At 30.7% G+C, this 16,683-nt stretch overlaps 1 protein-coding gene across 1 annotated transcript in view; it reads right to left on the bottom strand.

The window, feature by feature from the left end:
- The window catches only part of LOC105363701 (transmembrane channel-like protein 3), a 19,624-nt gene extending 11,984 nt beyond the window's left edge, over positions 1-7,640 (bottom strand). The window contains exons 1-2 of the mRNA XM_011501451.1: positions 7,535-7,640; positions 183-360 (exon numbers count right to left, since the gene is read on the bottom strand). Coding sequence (XP_011499753.1) covers positions 183-360; positions 7,535-7,640 — 284 coding nt within the window. The remainder of the gene's footprint in view (positions 1-182; positions 361-7,534) is intronic.
- Between the last annotated feature and the right edge of the window lie 9,043 nt (positions 7,641-16,683).

Below are 16,683 nucleotides of genomic sequence, written 5' to 3' on the forward strand. Positions count from 1 at the left end.
AAGGGGGGGGGGGGTAAGCGGCGGCAAATAATAACCGGCGAACTCTGCTTTTTCCCGTAATTTCAAATTGCGTGGGACGATGAGTGGGCGTGTGCCGTCGATGAATCGACATTTGCTCCGAAATGAAAATTTAAATTCGAGAAATCGGTACGATATTCCGGCATCCGTTCCATGATACTCACTCGCCGGAACTGGAGGTGTAGGCGGACGAGCGCCGCCGGTGAGGGTCTTCGACGTCCGGGCTGAAGGGCGAGGAGGGACGGCGCTTTCGACGGCTGTGCCGTCGCGATGAATTTCGCCTCTGGATTATGGCGCACGCCGAAGCCGAATAATCGTCCTCTTCGCCAGCGTCCTCGCTGCCTTTTTATCGTTAAAACAATTTTTAATTTTAATGCCTGAGACTCGTTAGTTATCGTTGGCTTAACGCTTACGCGAGCTTTAGCGCTTGCGATTGTTAATTTATCCGGGGAATATTAGGGGTCGATAGATTCTTCCTTAATTTATTAAACTATCGCCTGTGGATAAGCATTTACATAATGAAAATCATTGTATAAAGATTAAAATACATTTATTACGTGTGCCATTCAAATATGTAATTGCACAATTGTGTAAAGAGCATCTTGAAATGGTCGAGAATAATATTCTATTAACTATTAAGCGAGATTAATATTGAGATTGATTACATAGTATATTGATTTAATACTACATCTTTGGTGAATTTCAACATTGAGAAAATGTAAAAGAATTTCTTACACTTTGCTTAATAGGATTATGGGCTAATAATGTTAATAATTTAACGACAAATGCCTAGTGGATAATTTGTAAATGAAATAGACAATAAGATTTGTTAATGCTAAATGTTTGGTAGTTTATTATAACGGTAAACAAAAATTTCTCTCTTTTTCTTAATGTCATGATAAACATTAAACACTGCTTATTTTATTTTACTTTTACATAAATTGTAATCTTCGTAAATCTATGGCACGCAAATGTTCGCAAATCATATAAACTATTTGCCACGGTAATTTGTAGGGTATGATTGCAGCAATTAAATATACATTTCTATTCAACAATTTCAGTTTTTACAATCCGTCCTCAATGTTCTTATGTCTTTGATCATGATATTTGGGATATTCAAGAAAGAGATTTTTTAATCTCACGGTAGCGACGATATGCCGATTTCTCGCATATTTAACAATATTATTACGTTTATCGACTAAGTCATAGTAAGTAATATCATTGTAAATTTTGTTTTTGTTTCCATTAATAACAATTCATTCGAGCACTCTGACAGATACTTGTCTAACTTATGTTTCGATATTATATCTAAATTTTTTTTACTTATATAAGCTTTTCTGCAAAGCAATTGGGCTATATGCCTTACAATAAGAAAATGTATGGTTGTGGGAGTAAAATTTAGACGATTTAACAGCATTAACGGCGTTTTCCTTATTCACATCAGCTCCTCAATCCAAAAAATTTTGTACGATCGTTATTATATTCAGCAAATTTTCACCCAACAAATTATTTTTACACGCAGCAATATGCAGGAATGAATTCCCATAAATATCAGCTGCATTAATATCTAACCCATACTCTACAAAAGACATTATTATGTCACTGTTGCTCTTCTCTAATGCTTTATAAATCGCATTATGCATATATTCTGCAGAATTTCCTATTTTTTTACATTATAAACTAATAGCAGTCGAAGAATATCAATATCACCAATGTCTACAGCACAATCGATCAAATGTCTATTATATATGCCCATTGTCTTATTAATATTGGCTCCTTTTGATAACATTACTTTCAATATTATCTTTTTGCATTTATTGTTGATAACGGCATACATTAAATTTTCACCGTATATATTCTTTATATCAAAATGGCTACCATAATTAATAAGATATTTAGCAACGCTCTCATCACCGTTATTCACAGCACAACTTAAGGCAGTAAACTTAATAATGTTTTGTTGATTAACATTGACTCCCTTTTCAACTAATAATTTGATTATATGAAATCTTAAACGACCTACATAAGCAACATATAGTGATCAATAATCATAACATACTTGATTATTCTTATTAAAAATAATAAAGAATGAAAAATTTTAATATTAAAAAATATATTTGCATTATCAGAAACATTTTCTCTCTCTCTCTCTCTCTCTTTCTCTCTCTCTAATTCTACTATTAAGAATGTATTATGAAATATTAGTAAATTACTTGAAATTAATTACCTTTAGGAGGATATGTCATAGCAATGCATAAAGCGTTATTTTTACGATGATTTGTAAAATTAATATTGCCATTGTACTTTAATAGCAGTTCAATCATTGTTATGTTACATCTTTTCACAGCATTAAACATTGGCGTACAATCGTCACAATTTAGAGAATTCGCATCAGCTCCCTTTAAAAGAAGATATTCAGCCAATTTATATTTATCTATGGAAACTGCGTAATACAGAGCTGTATCACCATAATCATCCATAAGATCAATTTTAGCACCAGCCTTTAAGAGTAAGCTAATCATTGAAATATTAATGGCTGATTTTAATGAATTTTCTATAATATAATGCAGCACCGTTTTACCATTATGTGTAATTTGATTGACATTTATTTTCTTTTAAATTAATAATTACATTATCTCCTTATTGCCGCATTTTGCTGCCATGTGTAATAAATAGATTCTCACCACTTGCATTTATTACATTAAACTTAAGATGCTTTTTTTAAAAGAAACTTTACTGTATTTGCTTTATTGATCGAACCTTCATAATGTTTATAACGTATTTTAGCGACATATAAGTTTCTCAATGCCAAATGAAGTACAGACTTATCTAGACTATTTACATAATTTGGATCAGCATGATTATCAAGCAAAAATGTTATCATTTCAAAATTATCTTGATTTACTGCTACGCACAAAGGACTCTGTTCAAAATTATTAAATTTATTTATATTTGCGCCCATACTCAAGTAATATATCATTTTATCCTCACGACTTCTTAACATAGCATAACGCATTCTATTCTTCAAATTGTGATTAAAGCTCATTCGAATATGAAAATATTTCAAACTTCGTGTTTAGGGCTTAAACATAATAATATTTATATAATCGATAAGAATTCTTAATTTCTGCTGATGAACACAATACTTTTATTCGCGTAGATGGTCATTTATTTAACTTTAACCTAAGTACGCCAAGTTTTAGCAACTTTTTTCTTTCTTTCTTTTTTTTTTTTTTTTTTTTATTTTATACAATCAATCGACAGTATTTTTTTTATTTATTTATTTTTTTGTTTGTATTTTCTTTTTATGAATTAACGTACAATATACTGAAACTACGAACGACATTTCGTTTAGTTATTTCCAAACTTCGAAACCGATCCAATCAATGTAAAATGAATTACCGAACAAAGGAATTACGTGACTATGTATTGTATTCTAGGATAGCCGGCATTTGTTCGTCTTTCCTCTTCGCTTAAATGATTTTCCAAGAAATTATGATGTGCTTTTAACGCTTGTGTATAATTGTTCGACACTAATTTATCGAGTAAGCTTACAAATCTCAATATTATTTACGTTTTATTTATTTTATACTCGATATAATTTTGATAATATATGAGACAATGCGAGCCAATTATTGAATTATTGCATACAGAGAAATACAATATTTCTTACACAATTGTTAAACGAACAATTTGTACGAAATCAATGAATAATCGTTTATAAAAAGCGTGCGCTTTTTTTTTTTTTTTTTTTTTTTTTTTTTTTTTTTACAAATTATTTGTAATTTCATTTGTAATTAGTTTAATCGCCTTTAAAAATTAAAAATAAATAAATAAATAAATAAATAACAAATTCTATAGATGAAACATTTTGTTGAGCTGGGGCGGGTATTGTTTGTGCATATATGCATATAAAGCGAAATGTCGACGATGCACACGAGATAATAAGAGAGGTGGATGAAGAAGCGGACGGATAGAGAGTACCTACATTGCTGTGGCAACTGCTGTGTGTGTAAATGTAAGGAATATCCGAGTACTCGAAGGGCAAAGGTGAGTTCCCAGTACTCGTGTAAATACATGTTGATGAATATAAGGTGTATAGTGGAGGATGGAAACTTGTTTGAAGCTCGGGCTCGGAGAGGATTTCTCAATGTAAAAGGTTAAGTTGCGTTGACGAATATAATATTGTTATCAAAATGGATTTTGAATCAGCAATTTATCCTTTAATTATATCCAAAATACCGTAGCAAACGCACTAATTTAGCTGCTGTCGTTCGTTACGTTATGCCTATACGGATGTAGATCTGACGAAAGTTGTCATTTTATTATTAACTCAATATTTCTCTTTATAAATTGAGTATTCCTAACTAATGGTATTGTTTCACGAGGGTAATAGATTATAAGGTTAATGTAATTTTACATTTAAAAAAAAAAACAACAACAAGATTAACCAATATTGAATTATGTCGGTGATAGAGTTCTTTTAGATGCACAACTTACATGTGAACAAAGCGCTTTTTCATTTCTTCACCTTGAATATTACATATTACTATTTGATGCACATTAATGTCGTATTTTAATCATCATAACTAAAAAACTCATTTCACATAATTATAGAAATAGAATTTCATAACTTGTTTAATCATGAAGATAAAGTTAAATATTTTAGAAGAAAAAAGAAGAAAAGATTTTCTTATTGTATTTCATTTTTTAAAAATATTAAGTTAATTTAATTGCTAAATATTTTTGGGAATTCAAAGTTTGATGAAATATTATATATAGATATATATAAATAAAGTTGTAAAAAATTAATTATACAATGCAATAAATTCTTATTTATTCATCATGTCGTATCAATTTGTAAATATATCAATTTAAATTTAATTATTTAGATTTTAACTGATAGTTTTCTATTTTTTTATTATTTAAAAGTAATTTTTTTCATATTTTTTTTTAAATTTCCTAAGTTTTAATTATATCAAGTAACTTATGAACAGCAAATTACATTGTTACATCAATAATAAAATTTCTTTACGTAATATTTACATATGGTGGTGTATTGAATTATTTCTACTTTTATCTATTTTTTAAAATTTATTCATCCTATTTGGGTTTTTTTTTTTTTTTTTTTTTTTTTCAATTTGTAATCTAATGCACATATAGAAATGATAATATCAAGAAATCAAATGCTATGAATTTTATTCATTGATTTACTTTAATGTTAAATCTGCTGCCCGTCCGTTACATAACATTATCAATGTATTTTGTTTTGTAGTTATTAGTTTTTCTTGAATTACTTTTACATTTAAATTATTCTTTGTATTTTCTACAAACTATATTATAGACTTCAGAAAAATTAATAAGAAATAAAATATTAAAAAAAAAAAAAAAAAAACACTATTATAAGAATATAAACAGAAAATTCATGAATTAATTATTAATTTTAAAATCTTTGTATAACTAAAAGTTTGTATTAATTTCTATGCAAATAATAAGTTTTTATTAACGACAATTACGATCTCCTTTATCATTTAATATTTTACGACTATTATTCATTATTCAAAATATTATCGAAGCATAATTTCTATTTAAAATCTGGACCGCCATATGTGATACTCTTGTTAGTATATAGTTACGGCATCGGATAGTACTATCATCTAACTATTACGACTACTTAACATAATTCTGTAATAATGTGCGTGTGTGTTTAAGGATAAAAAAAGAATCTTAATTATGACTCTATGATTTTCGAAAAAAAGAATTAATTGTACCAACAATAGGCACGCTAAGCATTAAGTATAAATTAGGTCATATAATAATATTAGCAATTAGCAATTTTCATGTACAAAATTTTAGAAAGTATATTAATCTTGTAAAGTAAATAATTACTTTCTGTTATAAATAAATATTTATATAATATATAAATTGTTAAATTATTGCTTATAAATTATTACTTAGCTCGATGTTCGCTTGTTATTGTATTTTAAATATTGCTCATTTCTGATATATGTAGTTGATGAAATGAAATTATTAATTATTTCCGGTAACTTGTTCGATTAAAATGAAAGCGTAAACATATAAAATGCAAATTAACATGAGTATAACAACGTATCTTCTTTTATTATACTTGTAACTCAATTTGGTAAATGCCGCTTTAAATATTATAAATTCAGTATACTGGAGCAGATAAGATTTTGTCGAAGATTACGTAGAACCTACGTGTTTAAACATATTGTTGAATATTTCATATTGCGACTATGAAATTTGAGAGAATGCTGAAATATGTGGAACTACACAACATGTTTCTATCGAACATACGAAATTCATTGAATTTTAATAATAATTGCTGTTGTAACTAATAAATACCTTAAGCGAGTATCGAACCTTTTTAATCCATTTCTAATCCATAATTTTGACAAATTTTTTACTATTATTTATTACGACTGTATATTGGATCTATTCGATAATATGATTAATTGTTTTTCAAATATATTATTTATCATAATTATAGTGTTGTATTTGAGAAATGCATTTGTAATTGGACTTGGGTTAGCACGCTTATCTTCTAAATATTCGCATAATAGAGCTTCTTCTGTTATAATCCAGCATAATTATTAATTATCAATATCTCCATTAAATTATGATATTTCGATTTTATACTTCATTTGGATCTTTGTGCTTCGTTACGGATACATCTGTACTTTATGCGTGGTACATAATTTTCATTGTATTGAGAAAAATTGTCGTGAGAAAAAAATCATTTTTATCGACGAGAAGCTGTCGTACAAATTTCTTAATATTTCCCAAATATTAGTTTACAAATGGAAACGTTTGTAAGTAAAATTTGAAAATCCATTGTCTTTAAATGCTCTAAATAAAATTAGCCCATTCTCGATTATTCTCGACCAGCCTATACGATACTTGCAATTATCCATCGTTTAACATTGTGTGCAATTATGCTTAAAATTTTACAGCTCCTAGCTCCTATAAATGAGCTTTTACGAGACGCGATCAGGAAAAAAAAAAAAAGAAAAAAAAAGAACAACAAACATGCTCATACCAACGGATAAAGTATAAACTAGCTCCATTTGAAGTTGGAAGCGCTCGTAAAAAGCCTGGTAGGTGCATAAAACGAATATTTTGCGAATACGAGCATCTATCTGACGTGTAGAATATAAAAAGGTGGTATTTTGAATTTCGCTAGAAAAGTACGTTATATCACCGGAATAAAACTCGTTTCATCGAAATTTCAGTTGGTAAGAGCGTGCGCTCTGGCGTGAGCCAGTGAGCTCAACTTTATAATACGTATAAAGAACAAAGTATAAATCCTTTTCTTAATCCATAAAGAAGCCGCGGGGATATAAATGGAGCAGTGATTCCGTAAAGCTAAAAACAGGTATTCGGCCATCGCTGGTTAATCGCGAGACTCTTTATCCTTCGATAGTCAATGAGTCGCGATGATAGGCGAGGCGGCAGCTGTTAAGGTCGGATAGGGGATACCGAAGATTGAACTAACCAGGGATCGCGGAGACTCGCTGGACATCCGTGGACTTGGGGGCGGCCCCATCCAGGGTGAAGGCTCGTGCCCGTGGATTATGATGATTGAAGTCGAAGCCGCTCATCGTCGTGGTCGGAGTCGGAGTCGGGGCCCCAGCCTGAGCCGACTCCTGGTTGCCGTGGCGCTTGCCGAGGGCGAAGGTGACGGATAGTCGATCGACCGACAGCTGCGGTGACAATCGTTCCACCTGCAGACATTGTTTGCACTTTATTGCCTCTTTCCAATCCGTAAATTGCACCTACTCTCGTTGTCTTCTTGCCCGAGGCGCTTTCAAGTTGGTTACTCTTTATTACATTTCGCGTGAGACGCAATTTACTTTTTATGAAAAAAATAAATTTACGATGAAATTTATTGTCCGAGAAGTAATTTATCTACGTCTTATTTTAAATCTATTATGTCGATTGTTCTTGTCCTTTGTCTTGTCATTTGGTCTCGTTATAATTCCTTACTAAACATTAATATGAGATGGGTGAAAGTAGCGGGACTCGACACCCACATCGAACGAGCTTTAAAAGTATTTTCACGTACTTTAATCTGAATTTTCATAAACCGTTACATGTTTTCATTTATTATAGTTCATGGCATTATAACGATGATAAATATTAATATTACTAATATTACTAAATAAATATTACTAAATATTAATCGCCATTGAAATACGTAAAATTTTTGATTGTCAGTCGGTGCAAGTCACGCACTTTTCTCGGTAGACTACTCGTAATTATTTACGTATACGTAAACGTATATATGTCACGTGAAAAATGACTTGCGATAAATTACTAGCGTAAATACTCTTAAATAATTATATTTGTATATGTTCATAAGTTAATTAAAAATACATTACCAACTGCTTTATCTGAAGTTTAATAAATGCTTTCTCATCTATAGTCAGGATTTCAATAATTTCAAAAGCTCTTTCACATTCTTTCTTTTATGATAAACATTTTATTAACTCATACCATTTCATGTGTTATCCCTTACATCGATATTAAATTTCTTTTTCTCCAAGAAATTTTTTACAAAATCTATTTATTATGTTTAATAATCACTCTTCCATATTATGGCAAATTATTGTTCATTTTATTTGTCGACCGATTATCGATTATTTCAATCCGAGTCCTCGATCAATTCAATTACTTGTCAATTTTACACGATATTTTTTGTTTAATTTTGTTTATTCGTAAGTAATTTTTTCAATTGCAATATGAATCTTTTGGCTTTGAAACATATTGTCTAAGAAAGCAAAATAAATTGCACTTATTATCATTCCTATCGAATTCTTAAATGTTTTTACATAATCATTCATTTACATTCAGTCATATTCTTTATTTTTAACGACTTATTTTATTATAAAATAATGACTTACCTCATTGACATTTATAGTTAAATTATAATTACAATCTTATTTGCAATAAAATGATTCGTATCCGGTGATGATAATTCAATAAAGCACAACGATTATCTACATTCGTTAATTGAATATTGCATTTTTTTACATCTTTGAGACATATTTTCTGGTTTATTTGCACTCTTTCACACTTTCACCGCATTTTTACTCGCATTAAATGTTTACTTCAATATACATTTATTAACCATCAGCTGCTTTATTATTACTTTCACGACTCATTCGAATATTAAAGTTTCAAGTTAATTCACGCATTAATTCATGTTATTTTTTCATCGAATTTAGTATAATTTTTTATAACAAATGGGAAATTAACTTTTATAAGTAATAACGTCCATTGTAATGTACTTTAATAAATTTATACGATATTTATATTGTCGATCTTTAGCAAGTGATATTATTTTTATAATAAATACTGTAATAAATAGTCCAGAAATAGAAGTTATATGTTCAAGCAATGGATAATATAATGTTTAAAACTTTTTATGCATCTAATTATAAATTTTGAAATATCTGTTGAAATAATTTTTTTATTTATTTTTTTTTTTATTGTTGTTGTTGTTGTTGTTGTTGTTGCTGCTGCTGTTGTTGTTAAATGCACAAATATTAAATACAGTTTGTATTTACCTACTAACTATTTAAAGTAAAATATTTTTTATTTCACTGCAGAGGAGTGGAAACGATATTTTTTATTTCAAATAGCATTAAATATTCGTATTTATAGATGTGACTCTTTCAAGCTCAAACGTATTTGCAACTCTTTCATATTTATTACGTTTTCATCCTTTTAAACCCGTATACCTTCGGCCATACTTTATATCTTTTATAATCTTTTCACTTTAGCATTACGCTACTCCTATCATTAACTATCACATGGTTATTCTTGTATAATTTCCTGTGTAAATTATAAATTAACCCAATAATTTATAATTATAATATTTTAATAATTAACCATTTTTAATAGAATTATGCTTTGAAATTATGATACTATTATATTAATATTCTTATTATTAGTTGTATTCATTTTACTTGATATTCTTAATATTCGTAACAATTTTTTACTATCAAATTTTACGTAGAAATTATTTAGTTTGCGTCTTTTTTTTTTTTTCTTTTTATTTAATTTACATGGATTTCTCATAATATTTCTGCTAAACATTTATCACAAACACACACACGCACACGCGCACGCACGCACGCACACGCACGCACACACACACACACACACACACACACACACACACACACACACACAGAGAGAGAGAGATGTATATCTGCATAATGATGATTATGTTCACTTTTATACCCTCTATTCACTTATTTGTCATAACTCTCTTGACATTTATCACATTTATTACGCTTTGATTATTTAATTTTAATTCTCTTATTTAAGCATTGGATTTTTTCTCATATATTGTCATGTCAGTTTTAAAACAATTTATTTCTGATTCACATTTCATTATTTACATATACATTTTTTTCTCATCTAGATTTATTATCCTCATACAATTATTTAATCTTTTAAGACTTTTCCACCCTCGGAACTCATTCGTGATATATTTAAAATCTGCATATTTTTTGATACTATTAAAAACACTAAAATAAAATAAATTTATGTGTAAAAAAAAAACCTTAGGCAAATTACAGCGATAAATAAATTAAATATGCTTAAAGTATTAGATTTAAATAAATTGCTTAGAAGGAATTAAAATTTAATAACAGTATTTTAGTATTAATAAATTAAAGATAAATAATTATATTTAGAGCACATATTCTATTATTGTAGAAATTCATTTACTTCCTTTTGCTATGAAATTGTCAATTTAAGCTTACATTATAATGTACACGAGCTAAAATTATGATTCTTTAATATGATTTGTTAACATTTATTTCTTACACAATATATTCTATTCTAAAGTATTTTATCCATCGATACAATTAAATACTTTAACACATAAATGCATTATCGTTAAGGAACATGGATTTCCTGTCTTATTAGGAAATCTTCAATATAGAATAGTTGCTGCATCAGTTTCAATAAGAAATTCTTTTAAATGTTTATTTTTACTCTCGATTGGTAATAATTTAATATGCTGTTACGAGGAAATCAAATAAATATTATATATAATATATTTTTAATTTTTTGGATAATATATTGTATTTTGATGAATTAATTATAGTTTAAAAATTGTGTACTTATCTGCACGCTTAACAAGTAGACTTAACAAAATACTTTGCGAAATATAAAATAATCTACAATTTATATTAAAAATCTCAATTTTTATGTGAACATATTTAATTAATTATGTATACAGTTATAAATTTTATATAAAAAATTTTAATATTTTTTGGTAAATAGTTGTATTGCGTTAAGTAGGTAAAATCAATTTGTGGTAGTGAGCACTAACAGTGGTCAATGTTAATTAATCAACATATAAAGAATATTACAAAATTTCACGTCACGACGTTTAATAAAGCATAATATTGCAAAGGTAATGGGAAAATAATTTAAAGTTCTTTAGGTAAAAACATTTTGCATTTTTATATTTTAATAATTAATGCACATGAAAGATCACATGAATATATAATTCAACGTTGGAAATGTTTGCTGTAATAGAAATGTAAATATACTTTTGCATACATTATGTCCTGTATTAATGAAATAACAAGGCACCTATGATTAATATGTCTCTATTATTCCAGGAATTCCGTCCTTTTAAAAATGCTTATTATTACGATCGGAGGAATATATCATTTACTTCGAATTACGTATATAAAAAAGTTAGGCATTTTGAAATGTTATTTGAAGCAATAATACTAATGCAAATAAAATATTAAAATTAACGTATGGTAATTTCGATATTTCTTTTATCTCTATTTGACAGTTTAATCAAGGCTTTTAGAAAATATCAATCGTTTAAAACATTGCTACTGCAAATCCTGTTAAGAAGCACTCGCCAAATTAGCTTGGCTTCTCTATCTGCTCTATTTATATGTCAATTTGAATATATTTATTAATTAATTATATTCTATGAGAATATAATTTTTTAAATTCCATGATAATATTTCGATATAAAGATATACTTACTGCCAAATGTTATTGCTTTACTCCTATTAAAAATCAATTTTATTTATAGATTGTTGATAGATTGTTGGTAGCTTTAATATAGTACCGACAGTTCCTACTTTTTTGCTCCCAATCGAGATAATAAATTAAAAGTCTTGTCAATTCGAATCTCAAAGGCACAAGAATCTCGTACTTAATACTGTGGATTCAATACCCTTAAGACGCGAATGTATCGCTAAATTACGTCAATCCTCTTCTTCAATGCTATCGCAATAGCACGTCAGCACCGATCCTCCATCCCCACCCCCCACCCCACCCCAAGAAGGACTGCTCAGCCCAAATCACGCGCACTCGCTGTTTAGTCTGGCGCCTCAATTACGCGCAACATAACCACGAGGTCGACGGAACAACCATCAACTCCATTGCACGTTCCTCGGGGCCTTCGACTTCCTTACTATCGCATCGTCGATTCTCACTGCGCCGAACACGGCGCCGTCACTGGCTTCTTGCTCAATCGGTTGCCTGAGCTCTCATCATCCCCGCCTCGGGCAACCTTCTCCTGTGTCGGGGGAGGTGGCGGAGGGGCCGACTGCCGCGCCTACGGACTTGGTGGGACACTGTCCAAGGGTCGGGCCGCAATTGCCGTTTCATCGTCCTTAGCGCTCGCAGATGATTTTTTACTCTTTGGAGCTTGAGACTGCCTTGGCCCATCGGAATGTGCCGAAACGCTTACAACTTCTTGCTTTATTCCTTCGCGCCAATTTGCCCAAAACTATTCGCGCACCTTGGCTCCGCATTCAATAAGTGCTCATGGGTTCAACCTCACCTATGACCTTTAATACAAGCGTACGATGATTGACATTTTCATTTAATTGGGCACTGGGTTCGAGTTATTTTCTTCAACGTCTTGTTTCTTCGTTTCTTAACTTATTTAGTCGTTAGTAGGCGGTCGTTATTACATGACTGGAATTATTTTTCTTTTTCCTTTTTCTTTTTGTTTTGTTTTATTATCTGTTTTTTTGGTTGTTTTTTTTTTGTTTTTTTTTGTTTTTTTTTTTGGTAGTTTTGTGAAATTACAGAAAATATCTACATTTTATTTAATTTCATTGATTTTTAAATGTTCGAGTTCATTCGTTAACGTAGCTTGAGAGTTTAATGAAAAGGAATGTTTAACAGAAATGGAAAATGTTAAATTCAAAATTCTATGTGTACATACTGTTAAAAAATATTCCTCGTTTCATTATATTTCGTTTTTAAATTGATTTTCAAAAGCATATTATTTACATCAATGTTTACAGGAATTTATATTTCCATTATCCCGATTTTTTTTTTTTATAGGTATTCAGTTTATAGGCAATTTATATTATAAATTTGCCTAAACGTAGGAAGATATTTAGTATTTAAAGATTAATCGAAGTCAAATTTTTATTAATACTCTCTTTTTAAATAAATCAAGCGTAATATTACGACAGTGTGTAGGGTGTAAACAAAATTTGTAAATTCTTCAATTTAATATTATAATTATTCTATAATGTGTTATACCATTATTAATTGTTGTATCATAGATAAATATATATATATATATAATGTTGCACATACGTGATAATATATAAACATCGTTGAGAATATTATTATATTTAATTTGAATAATCCTTGAAGCAAACAAAGTGTTGATATCTTCTTTTATTATAATACACCGTAATGCGCAGTTTAAATATTGAAGTTTTCAATGTGTCGATATGGAAGGTCCAAGTATAGAAATGTCGATACAGACTTTCGTTTGAATACGAGAGTTATGTTCACAGATTATCTCGAAGGTTCGATACAATATTGGTTTCGGAAATAGTGTCGAAGAGGCTCTTTAATGTAACATTTGCACGTAGAAGTTGAACAGATATCCATTAATAGAGCACCACTTTCCTTTGAAAATTCTTCCAAAGACTTAAATTTCTGTAAGGAGCGCGTGGCTTCGGATTCAGTTGCATCGAATCGCGGAAGTTCGCTTTTCATTCTTCTTTCTCAATCTTTTAATGACCTTACATATGGAGTTATGGTTGAAACTTGTACTTTCCGGAAGTTAACAAAGTTGGGTGAGGTACTATCGCTACACCTTGCGCTTGGTTTATGGCCGAGTACTGCAACAGCACATAATGACGTCTTTTCTTCTTCCTTAAACCATCCATAAGATTTAGTAGCTCCTGTATCCAGTCTCAAGAGATGGTATCCAGTGTTCCATGCTATGCAGTGAACCGAGAACCATCTAATTGCCAATCTTACCTCTAATCTACTCGAGGTGCCAATCTCTCTCTCTCTCTCTCTCTCTCTCTCTCTCTCTCTCTCTCTCTCTCTCTCTTATCCGTATTAACCGTGCAAGCCTTTTTGTTGTTGTTGTTGTTGTTTTTTGTTATGTTATCTTGGATTGCCCGGGGCTAAGAGTATACCTACATCTATTTTTACACGTATTTTTTTTTTTTTTTTTTTTTTTTTTTTTTTTTTTTTTTTTTTGCGAGCTTAATTGATTATTATTATAGCGCCTTTAAACATCATCAATATTTTTGATAAGCTTCTTGCTATTATTATAGACTATTGCAGTGGATATTAAAAATTTATCGTTATTTTTATCCCATATAATAATAATACGCAATTAACGTCTGTTTATGAATATTGATTAAAAAGGGAAAAGTGCTTAACTCCTGTATCACTCGATTATTTATACCAAATTTAATCAAATAAATCTCATGTAATTATTGTAAAGTATTTAAATATGCTATATAAAGTAAATATTTGAAAAGCATTTTTTTTTTTGCATTGCATTGCATAATATTTCAGGATTCATTGGTACGAGAAATATATTACAAAGTAAACATTTTTATAATATTCAAGAGAATTGACCGTCAGAAATCAAATATTTTCTTTCAATTAAAAAAAAAAAAAAAAAAAACAAAATAAAAGTAAAAAAATAAATAAATAATATATATCGAGCAATCGTGAAGTCGCCGTAATGGTTTGATTGTAATTGAATTATGGGGAAAATGCCTGTAAATAATTGATATTTTTTCTCTACTTTTCCTCCATGGCTTTGTCGATATGGATAACTCTAAATTCAAAAGGTTAATATCGAGATTATTTATTTCCTTTCATCCTGCTTGCCTTGTCGAATAATTCGAATGACGAGTGCAACATAAAGAACCCTGTGTGCAAGTTGTCGTAGAGTAATGTGCGAGGCTCTGGGACCAATCAAGGCCCTCGTGTTACGCGTCGGTACATAAATTAAAATGCACTGGAGGAGAGGAATGATCAAGATTAGCATGAGAATTTTAGTACGGCGCAATGGGCTGTTTGAGCGTAACAAAACATACTGATACAGTCGCGGCAAAGTACTTACTGACAATTGAGTCCAAGTAAGAGCGGCTCCACAGGCTCAATTAGCCTTAGGGCAGCGGTGGAGCTGTCCGGGGCCTGGCGATAACGCGAGCAATCTAGGCATTCCGAGATCGCAGGACATAATTGCGTAGAATGGACAGGGCGCAAATGGTATAATACAGCCACGGGGTTAATACCATTTGACGCCGACTGCCACGAGTAACTAACTCATTGGCGCAAAGGCTGGGTAAAGAGTGAGGGAACGGGTGAGAGAAAGGGACATGGATTAACACGAGGTAAGCGTGCTCGGTGTTGTTCAAGGAGGAGGCGCCTAGAAACAGCGTAGGTCGCGGGAATTTTTCGTGGCGGCGCGCCCAGCTTGAGAGCTGTAAATATTAAATTCCGGCGTTCGGCTCGACGCTCGTAAGTGAGATTGAAGGAGACGAGGTGACGAGCGGGTCGATAAGGGCGCACGCAGTGACGGATGATTAATCGCGCACGGCAATGCTTTAATCAGCGCCCCTCGGCACTGATTTCTCGACTCTCGCACGTACCGATAGTTTATTAGCCGCGGGCTAGCTGGCTGGGATCACCTCGAGATTAATAAGGAGTTAGTCGAGCGTATCCGAGCTCCTCTACGGCAAGACGTGACTTATTACCAAATGCACTTCTTGAGCAGCGCGCAGGTACGACTCGCAGCCGCTTCTTTACGCTAATTGCACGAAAGTGTTGCAGTTTGTGGCTTAGCGCCGGTCGATTTCTTTTCAAGACCGATCGCTCTCTATTCTATGTCTGACTTTATTTGCGCCGGATTTCAAGGAAGTATGAGCCCATCAATGTCAAATAATAAATCCCAAGTAAATAGGATTATGCAAAAGTTACGAAAATGATCGAAAACTTGAGGAAAAAATTGATGAAAATATTCTTCACTCTCGTGGTTTTGCGACACTTTTTTTTTTTCCTTTTTTTTTTTTTTTCACGCCACCGAGCGATCTTTCACACTCGAGATCGCATTTTCGAAAAACGGCGATAATAATGCTTGAACAAGAGAGTCAAATTGAAAGAAATGAACAATTTCGAAAATAAATTCAATTCAAAATACGAGCCATTTGATTTCTTTTCTTTTTGCTTATTTTTTTTTTTTTTTTTTTTTTTTACTTTAAAAATAAAAGAAAAACGTAACACACACACACACACACACACACACAAAAAGTAAATTGAGAGTAAATAAAAAAAAATCTTATTGAATCATACATATCCCTTATAAATAAT

This window comes from Ceratosolen solmsi, unplaced genomic scaffold (genome assembly GCF_000503995.2).
Source record: "Ceratosolen solmsi marchali unplaced genomic scaffold, CerSol_1.0 scaffold3, whole genome shotgun sequence".
In the NCBI taxonomy this organism is placed as follows: Eukaryota; Metazoa; Arthropoda; class Insecta; order Hymenoptera; family Agaonidae; genus Ceratosolen; species Ceratosolen solmsi.